General features: G+C 40.0%; 1 protein-coding gene across 3 annotated transcripts; it reads right to left on the bottom strand.

The window, feature by feature from the left end:
• Window positions 1-125: 125 nt before the first annotated feature.
• On the bottom strand, window positions 126-25,289 carry LOC108674432. Of its 3 annotated transcripts, XM_018162379.2 has the most exons (12): window positions 25,270-25,289; window positions 15,794-15,886; window positions 14,734-14,895; window positions 13,553-13,768; window positions 11,429-13,051; window positions 5,518-5,613; window positions 4,783-4,918; window positions 3,689-3,806; window positions 2,879-3,061; window positions 2,234-2,357; window positions 960-1,091; window positions 126-387 (listed from the first exon to the last, which is right to left on the bottom strand). In XM_018162379.2, exons 3-12 carry the CDS (start codon window positions 14,881-14,883, stop codon window positions 229-231), a joined length of 2,937 nt encoding a protein of 978 aa, XP_018017868.1. In that variant the 5' UTR covers window positions 14,884-14,895; window positions 15,794-15,886; window positions 25,270-25,289; the 3' UTR covers window positions 126-228. The 3 variants fall into 3 exon arrangements, with proteins under 3 accessions (XP_018017868.1, XP_047741693.1, XP_018017867.1); XM_047885737.1 differs by lacking the exons at window positions 11,429-13,051; window positions 13,553-13,768; window positions 14,734-14,895; window positions 15,794-15,886; window positions 25,270-25,289 and adding an exon at window positions 6,489-9,115; XM_018162378.2 differs by lacking the exons at window positions 126-387; window positions 960-1,091; window positions 2,234-2,357; ... (2 more) ...; window positions 4,783-4,918; window positions 5,518-5,613 and adding exons at window positions 6,849-10,328; window positions 10,887-11,087.
• Between the last annotated feature and the right edge of the window lie 888 nt (window positions 25,290-26,177).

Here is a 26,177-nt window from a genome sequence, read left to right as displayed (position 1 = left end):
TAGTAGTGAACGACTGGATAGTTGGTTGCTGTTTGAGGGCTGGTGCCGAAACGACTCTTTCTTTAGAATAGAAGTGTCTGCACTGAAGAAATAGGCCCATGGCCTATTGCCCATTATTTTACTTTTCATGACTTGATTCACAAGGGATCCGGCCTTTGGAACCCGATCTTTCCATAGTTAACGATTGTTTGAGACAGCTGCTGGATTTATTGTCACATGGTACGTCACTCAGAGCGCCACCCTAAGGATCCAAGCGAGGTAGTGTTGCACGTTCACATAGACGCCAGGTATACCGGGCGTGCCGCACCCTATGCCCCACGATACGAGGCCTGCTAGCCTGTGACGTCCCGAGGCATCCACGCATGTCAGCGGACCTCCACCGTCACCCTGCGACACAAAATCATTGCTTAAGTATAAGGAATAAAATATTTAATTATTGCAAGCTATCTCACTGCCATAGCATCTTGTGAGAGGACAGAACACCAAAATATTACAAGATTTTTTTTAGATCAACTCCATCGAATTTGACATCTCTAAGGCAAGGGGAATGCATGCGCAGGTCTTCTGTGGATGAAATAATATTGGCGTTGAAGATTAGGCCAATTATAACCTGTTCATAACCTCTACACATCACAAAATTTCCACTCCTAACTGGGGATCGAACCCGCAACTTGCTGATACAATCTAGCTACTCTTAATGATTCCGCCACCCCACCGATCTCCGGACAGTAAGACTAGAAGTTCCAGAATTCTTCGGCGTTACTCTTGAAAGTGTATAATTAGAATACAAGTGTCGGCACTGAAGAAATAGGCCCATGGCGTGTTGCCGATTCTTGTACTATTCGTGACTTGATTCCACAAGGAATCCGGCCTTTGAAACCCGATCTCTCCATAACTATTCAACGCAGGCAGGAATTCACTCACAGGATACTCTATTCATGCTACATCAAAAGCCTCACCTTACACGCGTCCTTGCCAGGCTCGCCACCGGCACACAACATGCCAGGGTGAAGCTGGTAAGAGAGGCCGAGTCTTGTAGTTCTCAAGCGACGCTCGCAATCTCCGCCCTCCAGGACTGGCACGTCCACTTCCTACAGAGCCAAGTATTAGCCATGGTTTATAAGTCTTCTTTATGACCATTAATAGTTAACTGTTAGTGTCAGATGAACGCGCAATGTGTAGGATGGGTCTTGTATTATTTTCGCCCTTATAGTTGATGACTATTGATCATGATGGGAACTTAGGCGTTACTAGCTTTCATTCTCCGACATCTTATATGCTCATTTATGAGGTCCCTTCAGCGTGCAGATATATATATAGTTTTGAAGAGTGATTTACACTCAACCTCAGGTTCCCTGAATGAAAACGGAACAAACAAATGAATAATGGATACAAAATTTGCTCAGGTTAGATAATGATTGACTAATTTAATGAAAAGTTTTAATTAAATACGATACTTATTCAAATCGCAGTCGTGAAATCGCCTACAAGAAGCATTAAGAAATAATATACTTAAAAAAAAACGTTTTTCTTGTTGACTAAAAAGTAGAAAATAAATTATAGCTCGCCCCAAAAAACGTGTGTCGGGCAGATTTATGATTAAAGCGAAAAGCACACAACACACGAATTTTGGAAATTTTATGGTGAACGTACAGCCCGATCCACGTTTTTTGGGGCGAGGCATAATTTATTTTCTACTTTTTAGTCAACAAGAAAAAAGTGTTTTTTTTTCAAGTTTTTTTTTAGTATATTATTTTCCCCTTTTTAGTCCGTTGCTACACATGAAAAACGTTGTTGCGAGCCAATTTACTTGACTTGACGTACGTATCGATGATACGCAGCGTCAGCGCCTGCTCGTCTATAACGTAAGCGCCCGCACGTCATATTATATATATCCTATATATATATATATACTTTACTCAATTAAGCTAATTTAGGTCTCTAATTACTAGTTTTTATGATTGTATCTGAAATTCTTACGCAAAAATAGCCTGCATGCCGAATTTCAGATCTCTAGAGCAATTAGAAGTGGGCTAAATTTCGTTGTCAATGTTAACAACAAACAAACAAACAAACGCGAAGCTGAGTAAAGAAAAACGTGTTAAAAAAGGACGAAATTAAGGCTGGGACTGAAATATGTCTAACGTCAGACTACCACTCCGACATTACATCACAATCTTCACTAATGATCGAAAAATCTAATTCTAAAGTATGATGTTTATTCATGATGTACCTTAAGAGTGTTCTGGTAGGTAGCCGCCGCCGTGAAGCCGTCCTTGCCCCAGCCTGTGACCCAGCAGCGGTGGCCGCTGAACACGTCGCCGGCACGCGGCAGACACACAGGAGCGATATGTGGGCTGCTCGGTTACACAACATTATAAATATTCTCAAAATTAAATAATAATGTTGTTTGTTAGTATCATAAGCTATTTTTTATTATTGAATATTGTCACAAAGTTTCGGAGCTCGCACGAGGCTGACAGACAGGAGCGATGTGTGGGCTGCTCAGTGACAATCGTTCAACAACATTAAAAATATTCTCAAAGGAAAATAATAATGTTATAAGTTAGTATCATAATCTGTTTTTTTCGAATATTATTCCCCAAGGTAAATACGAATGTTATTGGTTCATATCATAATCTTTTTTTTTTATTTTCGAATATTATTTTCCAAAATAAATAAGAATGTTATTCATTAGTATCATAATCTGTTTTTCTATTTTCGAATATTATTCTCCAAGGTAACTAAGAATGTTATTGATTCATATCATAATTTTTTTTATTTTCAAATATTATTCTCCAAAAAATAAGAATGTCATTGATTCGTATGGTAATCTGTTTTTTATTATCGAATATTATCTCAATGTTTCGGAGCTCACTTGGCGTTGAAGTCAACGGGCTGCTGTATTTTGATGATGGCGATATCGTTCAAGAGGTTGCCGGGATAGAACTCAGGATGGACGAAGATGGCTGTGACGTCGGTCTCCATGTGGGGATAAAACTCAGTGTCGCGGTTCACGTCAAACTCTCCCAGACGAACTCGGATCTCTGATGCGTGGTACCTGCGTCAGGTACTTCTAATTATACAGCATGTAAGTCAATGATGCGCCAGATACATCAAACTATGCATAAAGTACATTAAGTATGCATCAGACATATTGACTTTCCACCGGGAACATCAATCATGCGCCACATGGTCAATTTTGCACAATATTTGTTAGATTTGCATCACGGACTTCCATTGCGTATCGGGTCGAAAAATATTGCACAGTGTATATCAATAACACAATAGGTACCTATGCTATCCATGCAGAAGTACTTCAAGTGCCTTTGTGTTTATAACAATTATGGACAACAAATAATTATTAATCAGGTACGTCAATTAAGCACTAGGCCCATTAATTCTCTCGTAATTATCACGCTACTATTTCTATCACAAATGTCACCGCATCACAACTTTAGGAGTGGGGCCAAGGTATAGAGCGTTCCACATCATACCCTGATATGCAGAGAATGCTGTATAGAGAAAGCTATACAACACGTTATGTATAGAGTGTTACACATCATTAGGTATAGTCGTATAGACCACTAATCATAAGAAATAGACAATAGATCAGTCCTCATCATGAGGTATAGACCACTAATCATAAGGTATAGCCTAGACTATATAATATCAGTCCTCATCATACCCTGGTATGCAGTGAGCAGCGGTGAGCACATGCGTAGCGTCCACCAGGGTGCCGGCACACACGTACACGTTGTCGACGCCCTCCTTCTTGAGCACCGCAGCCTGCCACGGGTACTCGCCTGCCGCGCGGACATAGGGCGAGTGGTAAATGATTTAATCATCAACTAAGAATTTAAGAGCAAAGGATGGTCCACAAAAATTAATATATGTGGATATGATATGAATTTTCTTCTATGTGGATATGATATGAATTTTCTTCTATAAAGATATGAAATAGTCCACAAAAACTCATATCTTCTATAAAGATATGAATTTTTGTGGACTATTCTTTGCTTTTAAATTCTTACGGATAATAAGGTCGGCAACAAATTGTTTTAATTTAGTGTAAATTTACACTTGTATTTGCCAAGAAAATTGATTTTATGTAAATTAATTATCAACTTAGAGCTCTAATTTAATATTTCTAAAAATAATTATGTGCCGCTCTTCAAATTAGGATTCCATAAGTAGCGAAGTTTTGCAACTGCAGTTTGAGTATTATGTTCTGTACACGTATAAATAAAGCTTTAGATTCAAGAACATAGATCAGCCAGATGTATAAGTGACTGGCTATACTTATAAATATAGTGGGGAATAAACTGCAAAATGTTATTTGATGATGATAGAAATGGATGATTTTTTTTGTTTAATTTGTTATTTTATACATGTTATATTCATTGATGTTATATTCTACTGGAAGTAGTGCCCAACACTGAAAGTTTCAAAATTAATTCTTTAATTCAACGGAAAAAATGATAGAGAATTTTTCTCTATAGCTCTGTATACTAAGTATTTTGTGTTCACTATGGTGTGATGGTAGTTTATTGCTTATCGATTAAGGGTCTCCAAAACGGATAATAATAAAGTATCTCCAAATAAGGCATATGGAACAGTATTTATGAGATTTTTATAGTATCAACTGTAACGAGCATTTTTTCACTTCCTCATTAATTTTCACTATACTTCTGTATATATTATATATAAAATTTCTACTTCTCAATGATCCAACACATTTACTAAGCTCCGTAGTTGATGAAAGTTCATTTAAATCCCCACCAAAAACAGCGTGCCCGGTAGCGGCCGCATCAGGGCCGGCAGACGAGCTTATCCTGCCTGATACAGAGAGCGGCTCGCTGCGTCCGCATGTTGCTCCGCCCCCAGATGGTGCCCCACTCGCCGGGCTGACCGGCGTCTGAAATGTCATTCGATTGTATTTATAAAATAATTTTAACTTTTACTTACTAAAATAATTCATAAACCCAGTTGTTTCCTCGTCCGACGTCTGAACCCAGTTTTTTAGGTGTCAGAATGAAATTAATTCCGGCGGACCGGCGCTAACGAATGAAGCTGCACTTCTTGAGTGTTAATTAACGTAGCGGGGTGTCGTGGCTGTATGCAATCGCGCGTTTTATTGAAGTTGAGCGAATTAATGTTGTTTACATTGGTTTTACCGCCCTGAAGTCTAAGGTAATTAATTATAATACCTTCAATTCTACCGAGCTACTGAATATTATGTAAACTAAATCATGGTGCTGATCGAATTGCTACGTAGCTCGCTTTACTACTGCTATGTTGAGCTGAGGGCGCAAAACGTTCAATTGGTATAAAAATAGTTTCAAACATGTCGAAGTTTTCATCCACGTTCATCAGCGCTATCCACATGATCGATGAATCAAATGTTTGATTAACTCTAGTTCAATAAGACAATAACATTAACTCGAAAAGCGGGTATATACGTAAATATTACATGCAAAATCGAATGGCTAAAATCTCGAACTGAACGAAGCTTACCGAGATATGAGTGGCCGGCACAGTGGCAGTGATGCGACAGCAAACTTCGTACAGACCACACGTGAAAGGCAGGTTGTCGGAAGGTGGAATTTGTCGCTGACGAACATGACGAACAAAAATCATTAAAAAATATTTACGTAAGACGTAACTGCACATGCGAAAGATTTAGTTCTATAATATATGGGTGAACTCGCAATATCTGTAGACTTTTTAGCTTTAAAACTACTCTGTGTGTGTGTGAAGGTCTAACATCCCTGGAGAATATTCGATCTTCATATTTGGTCATCGACATTTTACAATTGCTGAGCTATTTTATGCAGGCACATCTAGCAAATAAATTCGCAGGATTCGAATGCCCCAACGTGTGATTAGTGACTCAAATTGGACCTTTTACAAACGTTTTCTGCTTACCGTTTATTCTCATTGAGAGCATATTAAGCTAATGTTACCGGTATATCTACTGATTTATTTCCCCAATATATTTTACCCTCAGCACTCAAACCAAAATAGAGTTTATTTCACAAATGCAGTTTTTATATATATTTTCAACAATAAAGGTTAATCATCCTGTATAGGAGTTTTTACTCTTGATCTGAGTTTCCTGCTTGTGTAAACGCCTCAGTTCTTCAATTTTGCTCACTGTGTATGTAAAAGCTCCCCACCCGTGATTTATGGTGTCCATTGCAGCCAAATTCCTGACCTTATTGTGAATTCCGTTCTAATTCGTGAGCAATCTCAACGCCTTTATTTAGTAAGTGTCGAGAAATATATCGGGCGTTGAGAAATATATGTAAATGCAATGCAACATTCAACTACGAATACATAGGCTAAACTTTAGTGGAATCGAAGAAATTTAGTGGAATCCAAGGTTGAGAAGCCGGCACTAAAACGTAAGTACATTTCTTATTATTTAAAAAAAATCGTGAGCATTTGCATGAGTGACAAGTTTGTGTTCGTATAATTTCACTCACCTTCTGTCTGTGAGGAAGCCGATGAGCTCCGGCGGCACAAACTAGAGCCAACTTTTGGCAGCTTACGTACTGACAAGCTCCCGTCCTCGACTGTCTGTCATGCGTGTCGTCAGGCGTCAGCTTTTGTTTGTCATGCAAAAGCTCTTGAACGGCTGATAGTCGTGCCACTGAGTCAGGTTGTACAGTGGGAAATTTATAGAGTGATTCAGTAGTCAAAGATTTGAAGGGTGTAGATACAAGTGAAAAATTATCATGACTTTGTGACGCAGGGAGCAATAGTGACTGAAAAACATGCGTGTCATCTGCAAGCAAGAGTTGTGAGTTGAAGTTTGCAGGCTTTTCAACTGGTCCAAAATGCAAAAGGGTGTCTTTATTCAGAACTAAATGCGATAAACGGGAAATATGGTTAGACGAAGAAGGAATATTCATTTGAGGAGATGAATTGGGCTGTGAATATGATGTTGTATAATGAGGGATTATGTTTTTCTTATCGTTCACTGTAGATATCGCCAGCGGACTGAACCAGTCGTCAGCAACAAAATCCGCACGCAATATCGCCGTGTCATCATAAATGTCTGTTTTTATTGTACCAGTTTTATATATAATTGGGTTGAAAATTATTCTGCTCGGCGTTGTTAAAGCTTTTGTCATGTTGGAATTTTGAGGGTCAATTGGCAATGACTCATCTTTGATGCCTCCACTTGTGTCTTTTTGCAGGTTTAATGAGGAATAATTATTGTACGATTGTGAATTTACATTCTTATTGGGGAACTGAGAGCCATCATGGCGACCGACGCCATGTTCTTCGAAGATGATGTAGCCATGAGGCTGAGTCGAATTAAGCCTCTTGTGAAGCCCATTGTTGGGTTGGAATAAATTGGCTCTGTTATACTGAACTGGCGTACGACTCGCACCACTTGGTTTGTTATCTATTCTTGTCCTGGTGGGGACAAGCAAAGGGCGGTATAAAGTTTGCTTGGAACCTTGTGGACTTGGCTGGCTTACTGATGGATTTCTGCTCAGGGTAGACCGTAATCCATGCTTATCTTTACCTAATATATTGGCGATGATATCGTGTTTAGTTGTAAACCGAGGATTGAAAGTGACTAAAGCTTCAGGAATCCTGAACGTGGTTGGAGATCGATTATAGAATGAGATAGCGGAGACTTCTGGATGCCTGATCCTTACAACGTAAGCCCTCGCGTCCACAAGACTCATGTGAACGTCCGTGTTAGCGCGAACTACAACTGGAGCAGGTGGTAAGGGCTCTAACAGGGTTGGGTGGTACTGCATAGTTGAGGTCGTATGCTTCGTAGAACTGCTAGCTTCGTCCAAATTATCTATCGGACGCGGGAGGGAACCCGAGAAACGATTGAAGTTATTTTTTATACCGGCTTCATCATGATCATCCGTTAGAAAATGAATATGGATGTCTGTGTTCTGATTGTCATCCTGATTGTGCGGATGACTTGGACTATTATCAGAAAATGGGTTAAGGGTAGGAGCGTGATTTGGACGTCCATGAGATACGTGTGTTGTGTGTGAGTTAGGTATGGCCAAGTGTGTAATATCAGGATCAGTATCGTGTGTCCCTGAGGCATCTGAGAATGAAGTATCTGATGCTTCTTGATGATGAATAATAATGGGACTTTCTGCCGCAGGAGGAGAATGGGGTGATGAAATATGCGTTGGAACTATGAACGGCCTGAGTAACAGAGGAACGTAAGGTTGATTAGCATGAGGATATTTTAGCTGGAAACCGAGAGGAAACTTCGAAAATATGTTTGAAAAGCTTGTGAAAATTCTTGGTGTTGCAGGCAGAGGAAAAATCGGACTCGTGTTTGCAGAGATCATCTGTTAGTTGAAGACAAGCAGTTAGTTGTGCTGAAGTCAAGCATTGAAGTTTATATAATATTTCGGTATGATTTACATCCTAGTTAAAGCGTTATAGGAGGAAAACGTTTCGTTAAAATCATTGGAATTTCGTGGCAATGCAGGCTTGGCAATTGATTTGCTTACGCCGTTGTTGATGCAACTTAGTACTTTGCATCATCTCTGATGCTTGTCTTTATACCATGCTAGATTTATTTATCCTAATTAGGTATTAAATACTCATCATACCAGGTTTATGTGAAATTTATGTCTATTTATACATTCATCACCAATGGTAATTAGTTAATATTTTTTATTAAAAAAATGTACATTGAACACTGATTTATTCAATAGAGCAGCCCATTTTTTCAACCTTAAATTATCATTCTGCCAATTTATAGAGCTCCGTTGTTTATATCACAGTTTTCAAAGCATTCTCTTAAATAAAAGATGAAGTTTGACTAGATGATGTTGGTGAATAAATAAAATTGGACTTTATTTCTGTGTAATGTTACTGTAGGTTACTAAATACAATATTTACATACTTCAATATATATTAGTAGAGTGTACGAATTTAATGATGAAGTCGCGTTTATTATATGAAGAATGCGATTGAACGACTTTGGGCCCAGAAAGGCAAGGGACAAGGGTAAGGGTGAGTATCAAAATGTTAGACAAGAAATCAGGGTAAGCATTACAGATTCAAAGCGCATGAGTTATGTCATGTTATGTACAATTATATGATATTTTTTATTCGTTTGGAAATGAAAAAGATCCTGAACCGTCATCGACTTGCTTGTTTTTTCTCACATTACTCGCAACAGCCCAGCGAGGATTATCTGAATTTGGACGTGTCGGCAGGGGTCGGTTTTGTGGCTGAGTTCTAATGGATGAAGGTCTGAAAACTGAGGACGATTGAGTTCTCAATGACGTGGGCCTAGAGCTTGAAATCCTGAAAGTTTCTTCATTCGGACTGAGCTTTTTATTTGTTTGTTGTGTCGCGAAAGTTTGCTGAGACATTGGATTTGTTGCGACGGTGGCTCGGAATTGTCGCCCCAGATGTTCAATTGTGTGCAAATAAGGTTTTTCATCTGAAGAGGCTTCTCGGAAGTGGCCAGGGTAACCACCCGACCCTTCTAGACCCTTATGCAAGTGCGTGTGTTCGTGAATATGGTGATGAAATTGTACCCCTGGCTTTTGTTCAGCTGCCTCATAAGGGTTTGCAATAGGCCTAGGATGTGCTGGGTGATCTGAGAGGTGAGGGCCTTGCTGGTGGTACTGTGGGGAAGGACCAATTGGGTAGACGTTTGGTGGCACTGGTTCCACCGGCGCTGGTATGGGGTAAGGAGAAGGCTGGTGTTCTACGACATGCTGGGGATGTTCAGGTGGTGTATGATAAGGACCTTGGGGCGCGTACGGCTCTGGAGGATATGGCGATGACTCGTATTGCCCTGGGGGATATGGTGATGGTTCATACGAAGGAGGAATGGGGAGAGGAGCATAAGGACCCGGGTAGGTATGAGGGGGATAACCGGGATGAGGTGGTGGACTTGGTCCAGGATAGTAAGGAAGAGTTGAAAAGTCTACAGCTTCTTCAAGATATACATCGTCTCTGTATCCTCCTTGGTTATATTTTCGTTTTTTCAAATCTAGAATTTTTTTCGTCCCCTTTGCATTTGGCGTGACTAGCAAATCTAGTGACGGGACAAATAACGGTTTTCCATTCAGCTTTGCTATTTTAAAGCCTACGAAAGGATTAATTGAAACAGGTCCAACGTCAAGTCCTAATGGATTATTGTCACGGAAACCACCGAAGGGTGTCGGAACATTGTTAGGTAAGGTGCCAAAAGTGACCCCAAATGAAGGTGCAATCTTGTCTTTCAGCTTGAAACCGCCAAAATCGTTTCCGATACCATCCAATCCACTTCCAAGGCCTTTAAAGCCTCCAAAGAAGTTATTAAAAAATCGCTGCAAAAAGAAATAGTAGGATAAATAAAACATTTGATAGAAACTGTTCCAGAAATGGACGGCCAAAAATTTCAAATCGAGAGAATCGGACACATTCACTGGAAGCCACCGTCGAGGTTTAGTGTAGAGTCGAAATTTGAAGCTTATCTTCATAATCAACAGCTAGCGTAAAAATACTGTATGGTGCTATATTTAATGGATATTTCTTCAACGTTTAGTTATACTTAAGACTTGTCCTATATTACCAAAGTTTCAGTCTTGAATTTTTCAAATGTTTGGCAGCAGTGAAGGAAATAACGAACTTTAAATTTTTCAACACAATTCTAATAGCATATATATAAATATTTATACTCTTCTGAATTTTTTCTTTTTTTCACAGACCAACAACGATTCACTCGCCGTTCAAAGAGAGAATATTGTATGAATGTTTTCATTTTTTCACTAAAAAAATACATGCCTTGCTTTTGAAGATCGTCTAGAACATAGAGAAAGAAGACATACAACGAAACAGTCGTATAGATATGCAGAAATAAGTGCGTGACACAATGACTCTCTCACCTGCACTCCAGGAGAAGCAGGATTGTCAGCAGTCTCAGCAAGCTCTCCCCTGCTTTCTTCTGTTGTCGTGGAGGCGGTCTTGCTGTTTGTCGTCTTTGCCTTTGTACTTTCTTCAGTTTTACCTGTCTCGTCGTTTTTCGTCGTGCTTGATCTCCTCACTCGGATATTACGGTGCTCTGATCCTAGTCTCAGCAATGCCACCTTAGGTCAGTAGCGTGCGAAGACATGCGTGAGTGAAATTTGTGCAAAGAGTCTCGAGAAAATGTTGAATATCAATGAAAAATCAATCAAATGTCGAACCTCGAATTTGCATAGATTCTTCACTACATTGGCATAGTTCTGAAAAATATGAGGATATGATACTAATTTTTTCCATAAGTATTAATTCAAACAGTACATATTTCCCAGAATGTTCAAGTCACTCTTATTAAATTGAATGATCCTATGCCAATGACGTGAAATCATATTGCCGCGCGCGGCTTAACATTATTTGTGCTGTAATACTACAAGGCAGCTCGTACGAGTCTGATTCCAGTACTCACCGATTCAGGTTCTGAGAAGTCCACCTGAAATATGTTATCCCTAGCCTGATCCCTCAGGGGCCTCTGTCGTTTTCTTCTCCGATGCGGAGAACTTCCATCTTTCCGTTCACTTTGGATTAAATGACCAGTGAAGACCAGCTGCTCCGTAGACTCGGTTTCCACTGCCAGCTGGTCGACCGGAAAGTCATAGTCCAGCTCGGACATTCGTTTACTTCTGGTGTGTGAAGGCATCTCGTCAAAGACAGCATAAACGTTATCTCCATCTGTTGGTGAGCTTCTGGGATCTTGAAAATCACCTACATCGTTTTGAAGGTACGTCAAATCAACAACCAAATGCTCGGGGCATTCTTGTTCGTTCACGCATGTACAGTGATGTGGTTCAAGGGATTTCTCTCGATTTGCATCGATCTGCCCGACAACATCAGAAGACTGATAATGTCGGAATTGATCATCTTTAAATCCATCAACTTCGCCTTGGTTAGTCTCGCGTTTTGAGTTTGCTGATGATTTGACGGATGCATGAGACCCTATTGGATCAAGTGATGAACCTGAGATTTGGTTATTATTGTACTCGTTCTCGTCTTCTATTCTTGAATAAGAACTATGGATAACGTTGTCTAAAACTGGAGCGCGTTTGAAATTATTTCCGTGACCGTTGCCTCTTCGGTTCCCACTATAGCTGCTGTCCACGTGGCCACCGAAGCCTCCTCCACCACCGCCATAGCTCCCTCCATTATCCACGAAATTTCCGCCTTGGCTGAAGCCTCCACTTCCTCCATGAAAGCCGCCACCTTGCGCATAACTACTACCCCCACCACCCCCTTGTCCGTAACCACTACCACCACTTTGGCCATAACCACTTCCTCCTCCACCACCATACCCAGACACACTTCCACCAAATACATTACCTCCTTGATATCCTCCGATACTGTTTTGCCCTCCATGGCCATGGCCGTAGTCGCCCTTAATGGGCACAGCGGCCAAGAAGCCGCCACCCCCGCCAGGACCATACCCTGAGCTACCACCTCCACCGCCTCCGCTGCTTGAATACGAGGAAATGTGGTTGTCAGAGTATCCGGTGCCACCTCCTGTTCCGTAGTCTCCGAGACCACCACCTCCACCACCATCAAAACCTCCTCCGCCTCCTCCGCCTCCATAATTCCCTACTCCTCCACTTCCACTTCCTCCGTATGATAGATCAATAGCTAATCCACCGCTGCCATAACCACCCCCTCCATGGCTGCCTGAACCGCCAGAAAAACCGCTGCTGTGTCCATTTCCGTAACCTCCGCCACCGTAGCCACCACCTCCGCCACCGTAGCCACCACCTCCACCTCCATAAGCACTTCCACCGCCATAACCATCTCCATCATCGTAACCCCCACCGTTACCCTTGGCCTTAGCAGCAAAGTAGGACTGCGCCTTGCCGAAGATTTGACTAGCCTTGTACGCCAAGGCGCTCTTGATGTCCTTGACTTTATTGTGTATTTGCCCCTTGATTTGGGCGATGGCTTCAGCCTTATCTTTTCCTCCCTTATCCGACGGCAGGATGGGGATAGGGTCGCCCACAGGCTGTACGTATACGGGTTGCACATATTCAACTTCAACGTACCCATCGTCGCACTGCAAAGAAATTTTCGCAAATGGACTTAATTATTAAATTTTTGGTAAACGATTAAAATTCACGAAAAATTTTTGATTGTGATTTATTAAGTTTCCAACAGCTGTACAGTGTTTTTTATCAACTGACTGTAATGTTGTAATTGGATAAATGAACAACTCTTGCTTACTGCTTATCATGCGTGACTGCATCAACTGAGTTCGTTGGAAGCATGAATAAATATAATTCCAGTAAAGATTTGTAGGCCGAATCCAGTTGCAATTCGGCTGCAGCCGGCTTGAGCTGACAACTAAAGTGGCAAGTAAAACAAACGTGTACGGTACCTACATTATGCCAGCCCATACTTCATTTAAATGAGCGAAAATCATTGTCTCCTCTCTTATTAAAAGTATGCAAAATATTAAAATACGATATTTTATTACGCATAATGTAAACACGACATTAAATTACTCATAATCTGGTATGCTCTGCTGTTCATGTCGGATCTTAATCTCTTATCTTACCTCATGGAATCCAAGGCCACAAAGTTTTTCCCTGATTTTGTGGAAAATTCTTGGTTCGGCTGCAGCCGGCTTGACATTTTTCTTGCTCGGTTTTCCTACTTTGCGTGCAAATGAATTTTCTTGCTCTGCCGGCGACGCGTCAGACAAACCACTTTCTCTGCCATCCTCGACTGCGTCTTTTTTGCTGGAAGTTGGGCTGTAAATTTCTTGTCTTTCCTGTTAGGAAGATGTAGATTCGTTTTAAAAATGGCAATAAGCGTTGAATACAAATACAGGGTGATTCCTGGAAACTTCTTATTTTTTTTCGCGCCAAGCAGCCAGATGTTGTAGGAAAGGGTGGGGAGTAATTCACATGAAAGACGAGACCGGCCCAATTTGTCCATGTGATTTTTTATGGGGTTATCATCAATTGTTTACAATGACTGTCCAAGGACACAACCTCATTTGAAGAACAACATACGCCAAGCCATCGCCATGCAACATACCCGTCAATATGCTTCAGCGAGTTGAACGGGGGACTTCAAAAGATCGACTATCTGAATTCATTGACAATGGGGACTGTTATTCGTCCGATGTCGTCTTTAAAAGTAAATGACACAAGAATTCGGATATTATCTTTTCCAATAAAATTTATATTTTAATGAAATCTTTAATAGTTCTTATTTTATTGAGCTTTCAAATCAGGAAGTTTCCGCGAATCAATCTGTACTTTGTTAGTGCACTGGCAAAAATCCACTAAATTTCTGCCAATCATCAGCAGAAACGATTCGTGAACCACGTGAACAAGTTAACAACGCGAGAGGACGTGAATATGCAGCTTTTAATGCATCATCGATTATTTATCTCTGGAAGCATTATTTTACTTAAAATTAAGTTCATCATATTTGAAAGCCATGCTATTCTTAAATGCTCCAATTCACTATATTTAAAACCCGTTGTGTACTTAAATGAACAAATTCATTTTCATTAATAGCCATGGTGTACATTAATTTTCAATTTCATCGTCTTTGTAGACCCATGTTCATTTTAAAGTGTTAATGCCGTGATGTACTTTGATATGCCAATCCATTATTTTAATAGGCGCAAACCCAGTGAAAATTTACAGACACGGCAGCTTCTGATTTGAGTTACCAGAAGCCACGGCGACTCTAAATTTTGTTAGGGGATTGGCGTATGAATACCTGCGTTTGTGACGACCCTGCGAGAGCGTCACTGGTCACAGTCTCATTACTCTGCCACCTCCAGCGCTGCTGCTGCGCCCCCGTCAGCAGTGCTGCCTGCGCCGCTACCAGCAGCACCAGCAGCAGCTCGACCCCTCGCCTCCTCACCATCTCCTTTCAGGGCTGCACAGTACATGCATAATGCTCGTATACTAGTGTTCATGATGCTCGTATAATGTCCATAATGCTCGTACACTAATGTTCATAATGCTCGTGCACTATTGTTCATGATGCTCGTATACTAATGTTCATAATGCTCGTATACTAGTGTTCATGATCCTCGTATACTAATGTTCATAATGCTCGTATACTAGTGTTCATAATGCTCGTACACTAATGTTCATAATGCTCGTATACTAGTGTTCATGATCCTCGTATACTAATGTTCATAATGCTCGTATACTAATGTTCATGATACTCGTACACTAATGTTCATTTTCATGATGCTCGAACACTAATGTTCATGATGCTCGTACACTAATGTTCATGATGCTCGTACACTAGTGTTCATAATGCTCGTACACTAATGTTCGTAATGATGGTATTCTCGTGTTCTCGTAAGCTCATGCTCATTATTGTGTCGTTTGGTTATTTTTTTATAAGAATATTAATAAGATTACTTATGTCGTCGACGAAATATCTAATAATCGAGTCCTATTAAATCATTTGAATTATATTTCATGATATTCTTTTTAATGAATTGTATATTATTATTTCATTTGACAAAAGAATATTTAACAATATAGTATTTCCTAATTTGATACGTAATCTTCATCTGAAAAATTGAGTTGATTTAACTGAAAATGGACGATCAAAGAGAAGAATTTCGAACTTATGAACTTGACTTCCGAACTCGAACTGAAAGCCTCTACTGAATTTTCTGAATTGAACACACTGAAATTAAAATTTTACGCTGAAATTAAAATTTAGCATTATTAATGAAATGAATTTTTCGATACTAAACTGAAATTCGAAATGTTTCGAGAGCGCATCAGAAAGGCAATAATAATTATGAGCTTACCGTGTGATTGCTTCAGCGAAAAGATTGGCCGGGTAATATCCTTGGATATAGGAAGTTTTGAAGTAAGTTAAACTTTGCTGTTTTTCTCTGACACTGAAAAGATTAGATTTTCAATTAAAATGAGGCAGCATACAAAAAGCTTCTTCAAGTTAGCATGTAATTCACATTTGGTTCCGGTTTTTCGATAATTATTAAACATAAATTAAATATGAAAATGAAAAAATATATCTAACTCGAATTTCCTTATTTTCAAAGGAGTGCGGTGTCATATTTCAATTTATGCACATGACCTGAGAACAAATCGATAGCAAACCCAAGCTCGATTTATATGTGAAGCTGCAATCCATGCAGTGAATATCAATACGGTATGTTCTAAAATATTTTATTTCCGCAACAAAGTAGTTGAACTTCATATATATTACGTACAATATTATATATTATCTTTACAAACATCTCATTTTTACTGCACTCCAAGATCACCTACAACTGATCACCTAATATTTTAAGTCGAAATAGCGTTACGCCTGTAGCGCTATTTTTGATGAATGGCAAAGAGATGTTATTCAGAGAGAAACATGTAGTTATTGTAAGTTATTCATCTCAGTAAAGTCCGTCAGCAGCAATTGAAGGCCAGCCAACGGGTCTGCCAAACCACAGCACAGCTGACGGTCTGTGCTCCGAATTTTGTGGGTCAAAAAGTTACGGGAAAACCTAAAAGAAAAGCTCCGATATTCCGCGTGACTTGCAGAATCAATATTGGATCTTTTGCGGTTGAAATGTATAGCATGGTTAGTCAGCTCCCTTCAAAAAGCAAAGGAATTTGTGTATGTACATCATTGCGAAATTCGAATGCCAAAAAAATCTTAAAGTGGAATAAAAAGGTCGAAAAATGATCTTATTCGGTAATGACAGTTCTTTGTCTTTATAATTGTCAGAATTTCATTATTCTTCTTTTGTATGTGCTGGTGAAATTTTCTTTTATTTATGGTGAATAAGAATGAAAATAAAATTAGAATGAAAATAAACTTCGACGCTAGAAATTAAATACCTTCCTTATACGAGTGTTCAATAGGCACATAAAACTTTCAAATTACAAGTATTTAATTAAACAAGGGTCTGCGTCAGGGACAAAAATGCCAAAGTCATTGATAAAGCAGCTTTAACAAGGGGCAAAAATTTGTTCTTAGCGCTATGCAGCTTCATCACTTGTCGATACAGCAGCAAGAACAACACGCTATAAGACCCGTCCGCAGGCATGCACAGGCTTCATCACTTGTTGATACAGCAGCAAGAACAACACGCTATAAGCTACGCAGGCACAGGCTTCATCACTTGTTGATACAGCAGCAAGAACAACACGCTATAAGCTACGCAGGCACAGGCTTCTCACTTGTTGATACAGCAGCAACAACAACACGCTATAATTAAGCTACGCAGGCACAGGCTTCATCACTTGTTGACACAGCCGCAACAACAACACGCTATAAGCTACGCAGGCTTCATCACTTGTTGACACAGCCGCAACAACAACACGCTATAAGCTACGCTGGCTTCATCACTTGTTGACACAGCAGCAACAACAACACGCTATAAGCGCCACGCGGGCATTGGTTGCATTTTATAAAGTTAACCTGTTGCCTCTCACCGGGATGACCTCGCACTGCTGTAACCTCAGGCCAACGAACCTTGCTTCTCTTCCATGATATTTGTTAGCGATCTCCTGTATTCAATTCCCGATTTTTAGAGAAGGATACATTTACATTATCAGCAATGTGTTTTGCTATGTTTTCTTGGTTCGCACGTCTTGGCATTGAATTATATGTGATGCTAATTTTGTAATAATTTTTAAGGCTACAATGAGGAGCTGTAATGAAGAAAGTGTCTCTATATTTATTAAAGAATTATATTGGAATCAATGAAAACCTTAACCAATGAAATTTTCACCGAAAAAATTCTCAACATTTGCCGTTTTCAAAAACTTTTTTATTCAATTAACCGCCAGTTTTGAAGAAAACCTATATGAATACAACTTTTATGTATATTTAGATCGTTTGAAAGATGTTACATAGGATCAATAGAGTTGAAATATTCATTTTATTCCATGCTTTAGGGTTAAGTCTGGTCTGCATATGTAAAGAGCTCAGCTTTAACAAGCTCATGTTTCAAGCTCAGCTATAACAACAATCTGATTAAAAACCTAATTACATCGGCAGGCTAGAGGCTCAATGGTGCCTAATGTTTTGTAACTGTAAAGTAGCCTCAACAGGTTCTGCCCTAGGGTGAAAATTGTTATGGTCATTAGGCTACAGTTACAGTCAAAAGGCTCCGGTCACGAGGCTACGACGAGGATGAGGGCGAGGATAGGTGACGAAGGTAAAGGCCGATGATAGGGCCCGAAGAGAGGGGTCGAGGATAAAGGCCGATGATAGGGCCCGAAGAGAGGGGTCGAGGATAAAGGCCGATTACAGGGCAAGAAAAGAGGGGGGGTCGAGGATAAAGGCCGATGAAAGGAGACGATGATAGGGGTCGAGGATAATGACAGTGCTTAATGTAACATAAACCATTTTTGCGCTTCACAAAGCCTGTCAAAAATCGCCTGAAGTCAAGAAAAGTCTTGACTTTTCCAATCAAGAATCGCTTGAAGATCATATCAAATGTATACGAAATTTAGGGCTTCGTGGTGAACTCTGGGACGCGGGCGCAGAATCATTGCCTATACTGCGCCAAGCAGAGTGAGAGTGAATGCCACGTTCATGTCCTGTGTTTACTTTCGTTACTTAATTGCTCTTCTTGGTATCGTGGCATGCTTGTGCGATTATTTTTCCGACGATATGAGTATTATTCATATCCACTGTGAAATCATTCAGGTAGAGCTAATTTCAGGTAGAGCTCAATGGTCTCGCTATGGTACCATATTATTCCTATGCTCGGAGTGAAAGTGTGGGCGGATGTATAAATTACAACGCAACTTTTGAGGTTAGAAATGATATTAGTCGTTCATTGACCGTTTTTAAATAGCACAAAAACCTACCACCCCTCCTATTGCGCGCATCTCGCTGCTCACAATTGCGAATTTTCAACACTTTCGGCTTACGTAAATGAAATCAGCTTCCCTAGCGGGAGCCTTTCTTGTCACCTCGCTTTGGAAAGATTGGCCGTCTATTGTGGCTGACCTGGAGAACCATCAGAAGCCGGATGTACAGTTAGGTAAGAGACGCGCCTCTCACCGTCCGTATTTCCCGCACGTTTAATTCCTTGAGCGACCTTCACCAGCGCCAGGATGCAATGCGCGGCTCCATAAGCAACTGCCGCGGTGAAAGTTATAATATTGCATGACGCTTTAGACCTGTTTACAGGGAACGGTTGGAGTGCCTGTAGCCTAATAATGGCAAACACTGTGACACACGATGAGTCGTGACTTAAACGTTCGTTTACTGGGCATGGCTCTTATCATTGTAACTCCAGTTACAAGCGGTTATCATGAAAATAATGGAAACTTAGCGTCTGTTTACTCACTTTACTAATTTCGCTGGCTAAAAACTCTGACTCGGACAATGTTGAGTATACGTGTCAAGTGAGAAGATTTTCGTGCAATATTGAATGAGAATTAGGAATTTTGAGCTGAATGCTCTCATTGATCATCATTTGTCGATTCAGAAAATGCGATGGACATCATTGTTATCACAGAAAAGAATATGGACAATAATTCATCTAGCTGTAAAAATCGTGAGCTCCCATTATCTAACAATTAATATATTTTGTCCTCTTTGACCCCTTCCAACGTCCCGTTTCAACAAAGTTCAAGTTTCTATCGTTGCACCACTCTTTTCACCAGCGTTCCGGTTTTATACAACATTCCCGTGCACCTTATAATCTTTTCAATAAAAAATGTACATTTAGAATCGTTTCAGTGTCCTTTTCTAAGACAGTCTTTTCTTTCTTGCTGAACACTATTGAACACATTCAAATAGGGTTCTATAGTGTTCAATAGTGTTCAATAGCCACTATTGAACACTATTTGCATGTCCATCAATTTTTGGCTCATTATATTTGCTCGATAGTTTTATTGCTAGACCACCAAGTTTGTGGTGTTCTTACACAAATGAAAATGAAGCGTGGGTGTCGTCTTAAGTGTAGGAGGTCAAAACCGACTCTGGGTCATGGTGCTCAGCTCTCATGTGGGCGAATAAATCAGATTTGTTGAAAAAATTATACGCCTCCATTTTATTGCTGCGTTAACCCTCTTACTACTGATACATTAACTGTCGTTAATGCTGTTCTTCTCTAAAAGCCTGGGAACGATAGCTACCGTTAGTTGACAGAGGGTGAACCCTCGGTCTCACTTTCACGGCGAAGCGAAATGATGTGGCACGGGAAAGAAAGCTTCACACGAAACGGTCAGATTTTAATCGGAAGAAAATATGTGAAGCTGCACAAAATTTCGCGACACCTTAGCCTCATTACCCATTTTTTATCTGAACCTCAAAGGGTATTTTTAACGCAATGATAAGAGTACGTACTTTTGATTTATCTCCTGCCAGTGCTTGCAGGCATAAGGCATGATTGACATGAGGCATAAAATCCGGCATCTGCATGAAGTTTTGATGCAATGATCATAATATTTGTTTCATAATTACAATGATCATAATATTTGTCGCATAATGGCAATGATCATAAAATTTGTTGCATAATGGCAATGATCATAATATTTGTTGCATAATTGCAATGATCATAATATTTGTTGCATAATTGCAATGATCATAATATTTGTTGCATAATTGCAATGATCATAATATTTGTTGCATTGGCCTTCCCACTGCAGTCCTTAATTAACATGATGCCAAGCACAGCACAAACCCACGCTCGCTCCCTTCACTTCCCACAACTTATGCGTCAGCTCTCGAGAGGCAGCCGTTACACGAGGGATACTCTGCTGCTACAGAGAGCCTCTGGGACTTTCATGAGACTCTGGGACGTGTTTGATACTACGGGACGTGTTTGATGCTGTGGGACGTGTCTGATAATGTGGGACGTGTCTGATGATGTGGGACGTGACTGATGATGTGGGACGTGACTGATGATGTGCGACGTGTCTGATGATGTGGGACGTGTCTGATGATGTGGGACGTGTCTGATACTACGGGACGTGTCTGATACTGTGGGACGTGTCTGATACTACGGGACGTGTCTGATACTGTGGGACGTGTCTGTTACTACGGGACGTGTCTGATACTGTGGGACGTGTCTGATGGTTTGGGACGTGCTTGATGCTGTGGGACGTGTCTGATACTACGGGACATGGGACATATTCGGGACAGTATAGGACTATCCTCGTACTGCGAACGCGCCTGGTACTACGATGTCTTGGAAGAAACCGTACTGCTTCACTGATACAAATTGAATCGTCTTATAATGTCAGATTTGACCTGATGACGTGGGACTTGGCTGAAATATGAGGTCTAACATGAGACTTAGGAACTTCGATATAATATACGACTTGCCTCGTACTGTGGCACTTGTCGTAGATGACTATAGATTTGCTGTAGGAGGCTGGACTCGCCTGAAACCTTCATATTTTAACACGTTGACTCCGAAGTGGTACATATGCGTACCACGAAATGTATTTCTTCAGGACGTAGTGGTACATAATTCATGTTGCCTAAAATCGGCCAAATCCGAGAACATAAAAGGCCAAAAAGACCCATAACTCAACATATACTAGTTAAATTGTAGGTTCCGCTATAAAAATTCCATTTGTTTTCTTCTTGCAGTATTTAAAATTTAATTAGGAAGTACCGCTATCGTAAATTTTAGCCGGCAAACGCAATTGAGAAAAACTAAGTCACGGAATTTGTCCGGAAAAAAATGACCGTCTGGCAACCCTGTTTAAAAACAGTACAGAAAAATGAAATAATAGTACAAGATGAAGCAATCGTAGTCAACGTGTTAATAATAAATGTGCCTTGTCTGGAATCTTGGGGTAGTGAGATTTTCTCACGATTCCCAGAGAGAAAGGTTTCGCATCACTTTCCTTCTAGAGTTCACAAACATGGATTCATTTTGATCAAAAAGGGCATCGCATTTATGAATTAATATCTTGACTTGAATAAAAAAAAATATCTTGACTGCGAGTAAGCAGCAACATCATGTTAACTTAACAAGTGATGGTTCGAGTTCGGCTGCTGTGATCAAACAAGCAGATGACGTAATGCACAGATTATGGAACCTGCGGGCAAAGGCTCGAACCCATCGAGATTTATGAGCCTTATCTCTGAGCTCATACGAGAGAATTCTTGAGAGTACGATTGCATCCTCCCTCGCACGCAACGTGAGTGAGGAATCATCTTATCAAAAGTCCCATGCAATTCATTTTTTAAATCACATCACAAATTATTTGCAGCATTGAAGAATGCTGTATTGAACATAAATGACTATTTTATTACCGTACGAAAAAATTGCTGGTTGTCTTTGAAATTATATCGCAAATTCAAAGTAAGAGTTTAGTTTATTCATGGACCAGTTTAATCAAACAGTTTCGCAAGCTTTATCTAGATCGTAGAAAAAAAATTTCCATAAAAATCAGTAGGGAAATCAGCCGGTAATTTTTTTGCCAGTCAGAGAAGGCATTGTCTCTCTGAAGAAGAATCGTGTTGCAACGCAGCCGAACAAAACAGCTGCGCCAGCGAGCGGAATTGCACGCGGGCTCTCGGACGTGGATTTTCTCTTTGATCGGCCGGACGGTGCGGTTACAAGACGATGACCAGCGCCTCACTTTCTAAAAGCTAATTCAAAGACGCGTCGAATAATTTAGGCGTCAAACGTGTGCAATATTTCGGGCGAATGAATGTTCGTGGAATAAATATAGACGATCGGCAGCCAACTGGGGTTTGCCTTCTCTTAGCTAAGGAGAAAATACATTGCAATACTTAATATGAATACAATATAGTTTACGTAATTGTTAGTATTATAATAAAATTTAAAAAGATTTTTTTGCAGTAGAATTATGTAAATAACTTCAAGACAGCAAAGGCCTACATCAATCGTGCGCAATTGCGACTAAGCAACGAATGCAGTGTAAATTCCTCGATGTAAATTATTCGACGTAAATTATTGCAAAATGCATGATTATGTAATTTAGGTCAGATTAATTAACATCAAGCATCATAATGTGTTTCTTTAATAAATATTTATAATCCTGAAAATTTCCATGTATATTTTGGACAACAGGATTTGACATACATCGCATCCAATAAATAAATTATTAGAAAAATCACAATTTATGTCGCACCACAGATTCTTTTCCAAGAACATAGAACTGGCGTAGCGTATACACTATACGTACAGGTATGATATATCGATTGTATTATCCCTGCAGAACATGTCATCTCTGCAGGCTGCTTTCCCTGCAGAGACTTATCTCTGCTGTGCATATTCCATGTATTTATATAGTTCACTCTCACTACAACTGCTTTCTGCCAGCCGTAAGGGAAGCGGCTAATTATAATAAGCATCAGAAAGGAGCTCGGCTAGGGAAAGTAAGCAGTCACGCGCTCAGTAAAACGCAAGTCGGCGCTCATGATGTGAATTAGCTTTTTATTACATGTACTGGGAACCCTATACACATAACAGCACTGTTTGTTGTCACAGGCTTGGACGACGCGTGTCCATAATCTGTTCGCTTACGTGGACGATGTTCAGAGTTTTTATGTCACAACTCGACGATATCGAGCGCCTGCGTTGACAACAGTTGTTGCGTTCGTGTTGATGCAGCGTGCTGCTCGAGGGTGAAAGCGCCCTCAATAGTATATAGACAGCTCACCAATATTTTTATTTTATTTACTATAACTGCTGCAAAAGCCCTAAATAGTAGACAGTTCACCAATATATTTTATTTACTATAACAACTGCAAATATGAGACGTTTCTTGAAGCCCTGCCGCTGTTCGTCTATAACGATTGTCCTTTCTATATATATCACATGCTCTATATCACATGCTCGCCCGTTCACTCACTCAGTTCTGGGTCGAATTTATTTTAAAAAAATTATTGTGCGCCGGCATCTGAAATTTAGCACAGTCATCCATTGTAACATCCAACATGTATTGAAACTGGAAACCCTGCTGACAATATTTCTGATAACTTACACTTGATCTTCTTCATCATCTATCATCATCATCTAAAATATGTTACAAAAAATATAACAAAAAATTATGTTGGATCACACTGCACGTAAGCTATGTACTCAGGTTAAAACTTTTTTATAATAACACTAGCAGATTATCCGAGCATTATTTCCCAGTCAGAAATCGCCACAGTCTGGGAGCCAGCCTCGGGTGAACATGCATATTTGCCCACAAAGGACATTCGGCGCGAAATAGATCAAGATTTTCTACAGCACTAGAAACTTAATTAATACTACTACTTCTACTACTACTTCTTGCCCACAAAGGTTGCACCAGCGCAGCCCCAAGGCAAAAATAAGACAGGCATGCCCAGTTTAATCAAACAATTTCGCAAGTGAAACATCCGCACATGCCTGCGAGAAAACGTCCGAGGCCTCCGCCGTGCCCGGCCAAATCGTCCGAAAACTGCGGTTATGAGAATTGAGTTCGTCATTGCCGGCCTAGTGCGACATGTTTGCGAATGGGCCTTCGCCGAACGGCCTTGGTTACGACGAGAATTCCGAAACGGGCCAGGACAGAGAATCCCTGCTATTTAACAATAACGTTTCAACAATACAATCCAGTCAATATTTTTTAAACTAAAATACATATGTCAAAGAGAGACTAGTTCAGACCCACATTCATCAAAGTATGAGTAACCCATTTGGTTACTCAATACTCATACTGTAATAACATTGAAAATAATTTTAGTTAAAAATAGTATGATCGTCGTAATTAAAAAGATCACGTGATCTAATAATACGGGTAATATAGAATGTTCCTTTCTCCAATTCCGTTCTGAAAATTTTTTCTTGTGGCTACATTGTTTAAACTGTAGAATAACCGTGCATAAAAATAACATTTGCCACTCCTCACTGCATGAGTGATGCATCTGGCCTTACAACTGCAGTCACTTAACTCTTCTAAGAGCAATTGCACAGCCAAGCTCGGTTATAGAATCATAATTATTTTATAGGATTTGATATAGACGTCTGGAATTCAGTTCGTTCGTTGCTGATACATTATTGATTGATTCAGCTGTCTGATTTTACAATCCGATGCCTTGTAGCTTTTTCATCTATTTGTATAGTGCATTCTTTAAAAATTGCAAATGCGTCCTTTAAATTCCTAACTATCCGAAATATGAAAAACTTTACAGTGATCACCTTGCAGTGCCAGGCTTTAGGCCAGCAATACTTATATATATTGTGGGCACTGTTTTACCAGCTAATTCTCTTTATAAGACCACAGGATGTAAGCGGGTTGTGCACAATCTTACGAGGCACCTAATGAACAACCGCGGAGCTACGCTCACCTCACAGGAGTACGTCAACTGCCAGACTGTTAACTTTCTTTTACCTGCTCCTGCATGTCCAGCGCCGCGGTGCATCTAAACTATCAACTTTTCCTTCATAGGTCAGTGCTCAAATGTGCGCTATTTTGTCTTATTTGGTTGTGAGATTATATCACAGGTTTATTTTTATAATTGAATATTAGGCAGATGTTTCTACGTACGTCCTCGATTTGTTTTAGACTTGCAGAAAATAAAATATTTGTAGCTAGATAATTTTCCGATATCGTATTCCTTATATTCGGCAGTAAATGGGTGTTCAATTGTTTTGGGGGCTCTGATGGTAAAGCTTCCCTTTTCGGCTGGCGGTTTCCTATTGGCTAAGATAAACAACAACTGTTGAATTCAACGATTAAAGTAGAACTTGCCCTCGTATTACTAATCTGTCAATCATATCGAAAGTTGACAGGATTGAATATTCATGTCAACACGTAATAACCCTCAAATTTGACAATGTTGAGTTTAGACTGCACATTCACGGAAAACGACAAGTTCGAGGCTCCAATTTATAATGAATTACCTGTCCAGTAATTTAAGACTTGCTAACATATATTTTAACATATATTCCCGAGAATGCGAATTGCATTATACTTTTTTCTGTAAACTCACTCGCAATAATCACTTCGATTGGTACAATTTTTGTCGCTTACAAAATTTTATAAATATTCATGATTTTCAGATTATGACCATACACTTGTCGTAATTTTGCTCTGGAATATTGGCTTAATCTCCATGATTGTGAGCATGAAACTGACAATCAGGAAGATACGTTGCTTGGACTAAATTCGCTTTGATCACAATTCGCTATACTGCGAACGATTCATTTCAGCATCCAAGGTGCGTTCTCGTGTTTATGTTGCCGAATATGCCAC

Source organism: Hyalella azteca, unplaced genomic scaffold (assembly GCF_000764305.2).
Source record: "Hyalella azteca isolate HAZT.00-mixed unplaced genomic scaffold, Hazt_2.0.2 contig2932, whole genome shotgun sequence".
Lineage (NCBI taxonomy): Eukaryota > Metazoa > Arthropoda > Malacostraca > Amphipoda > Hyalellidae > Hyalella > Hyalella azteca.
Note: the sequence above shows the minus strand (reverse complement) of the source record. Positions and strands in the feature narration are given on the sequence as shown.